The 1,516-nt window shown below is 64.7% G+C and overlaps 1 protein-coding gene across 1 annotated transcript; it reads right to left on the minus strand.

The window, feature by feature from the left end:
* Window positions 1-6: 6 nt before the first annotated feature.
* On the minus strand, window positions 7-672 carry LOC119281442. The gene has a single exon (XM_037561958.1). It carries the CDS (start codon window positions 580-582, stop codon window positions 19-21), a length of 564 nt encoding a protein of 187 aa, XP_037417855.1. The 5' UTR covers window positions 583-672; the 3' UTR covers window positions 7-18.
* Window positions 673-1,516: the final 844 nt, after the last annotated feature.

Below are 1,516 nucleotides of genomic sequence, written 5' to 3' on the forward strand. Positions count from 1 at the left end.
GCCACTTGACTTGTAGCTTTAGCATGCTAGTGCGGCGTAGCTCTCCTCGTGTATGGTCTCCAACGTCGGTCGCCGCCTCGACAAGCGACCGCCGCTAATCCGTTGCTTGAGCTCCCCGATCTCCGCCGCAGCCGCCTCGTCGTCCACGGCCATCTCATCCAACCGGGGCGCCCTGACAGGCGCGAGGTCCGCCTCGGCGGCAACGGAAGCCACCTCGGGCGGCGCCACGACGATGGCCGCCACCTTGGCCGAAGCGGGCCTCCGCCCATGAGCCTCCCTCGCGAAAACGGCGGCCAGGCGCGCCAAGTCAGCGGGCGCGGCCTTGGAGCCAAGCCGCTTCATGGGGAAGGCGGCGTAGACGCCGCCGAGCTCGAGGTCCTCGTCAGCCGCGAGCGCCTCGATCCGGCGCCCGGCCTGCAGCGCGCGCGCGTCGGCCAAGAAATGGCCCGGCGCCTCGAGCATCAGCTCGGCCGCCGTCGCCGGGGGCCTGACCAGCCTGAGCCCGCCGTCGGGGAGCACGACCCTGGCGCCCTTGGCCGCCCCGGGGATCCTGGCCAGCGTGCAGGACGCGAAGTTCCCCATGCCGAAGAGAGGTCGGGGATAGGATAAAGGAATGAAGGAATGAGAGTTGGTGATGGCTTGTGTGTGGCTGCGCTGCCTGGGATCGGTTGCGCGGGAGATATATAGCGGTGGCGTGAGCAAACGCGTGCGATGGGGGATGCGACGACGGTGGCGTGGTGGGTGCGAACAGCGAGAGGAACGGACGAAAGGTGAGCTGAGTGAGGAGTGGGGTGGTGGTGGCCAGGTGGGTTGGCGTCGTCGTCCGAGTGGATTTGCGCGTGGGGCCAACCGACCACGGCCACGGGTATAGCTGGCCAAATGGGCCGGGCCAAACAGGCCAGCCCGCAAGCACGCCGGCACGGCCCGTTATGGGCCAGGCACGGCACGGGCTAAACGGGCCGTGCCTGACACGCGGCACGCCTTGGGCCGTGCCTGGGCCAGGAGCCTGGGCACGCGGGCTGGCACGGCACGGCCCGTTTAATTTTTTTATATATATTTCAGATTTTTTATAGATGTATACGTAAAATATAGCCCAATAGGTCTAAAAACCAGCCCAACAGGGTAAAAATATGCAGCCCAGCGTGCTAAACGGGCCATCGGGCCGGCCCGTTTACTAATCAGGCCGTGCCTGGGCCAAGGAGCTGCGCCCGTGGGCCGGCATGGCACGGCCCGGCTATTAAACGTGCCACGGCGGGCCGTGCCGGGCCAGGCACGATTAGCACAGGCCGTGCCGTGCCGTGCCGGGCCGGCCCGTCTGGCCAGGTATGGCCATGGGCACTGTACGGGAGTGAGTTCGTTCGTTCGGCTTCGGTTCGGCCGGTGTGGATGGGCTGCGGACGAGAAAGAAACCTGTACCATTACCCTGTAAAATCCACTCGTTGATCAGTGATGATCTTGGATAGTACTCCCTCCTCCGTTCCTAAATACTCCCTCCGTTTCTAAATGTAAGTCTTTG

Source organism: Triticum dicoccoides, chromosome 3B (assembly GCF_002162155.2).
Source record: "Triticum dicoccoides isolate Atlit2015 ecotype Zavitan chromosome 3B, WEW_v2.0, whole genome shotgun sequence".
Taxonomy (NCBI): Eukaryota; Viridiplantae; Streptophyta; class Magnoliopsida; order Poales; family Poaceae; genus Triticum; species Triticum dicoccoides.

Bases quoted from the DNA above. Each gene is read 5' to 3' on its own strand.
- LOC119281442 (XM_037561958.1), bottom strand. From the start codon at position 582: ATGGGGAACTTCGCGTCCTGCACGCTGGCCAGGATCCCCGGGGCGGCC.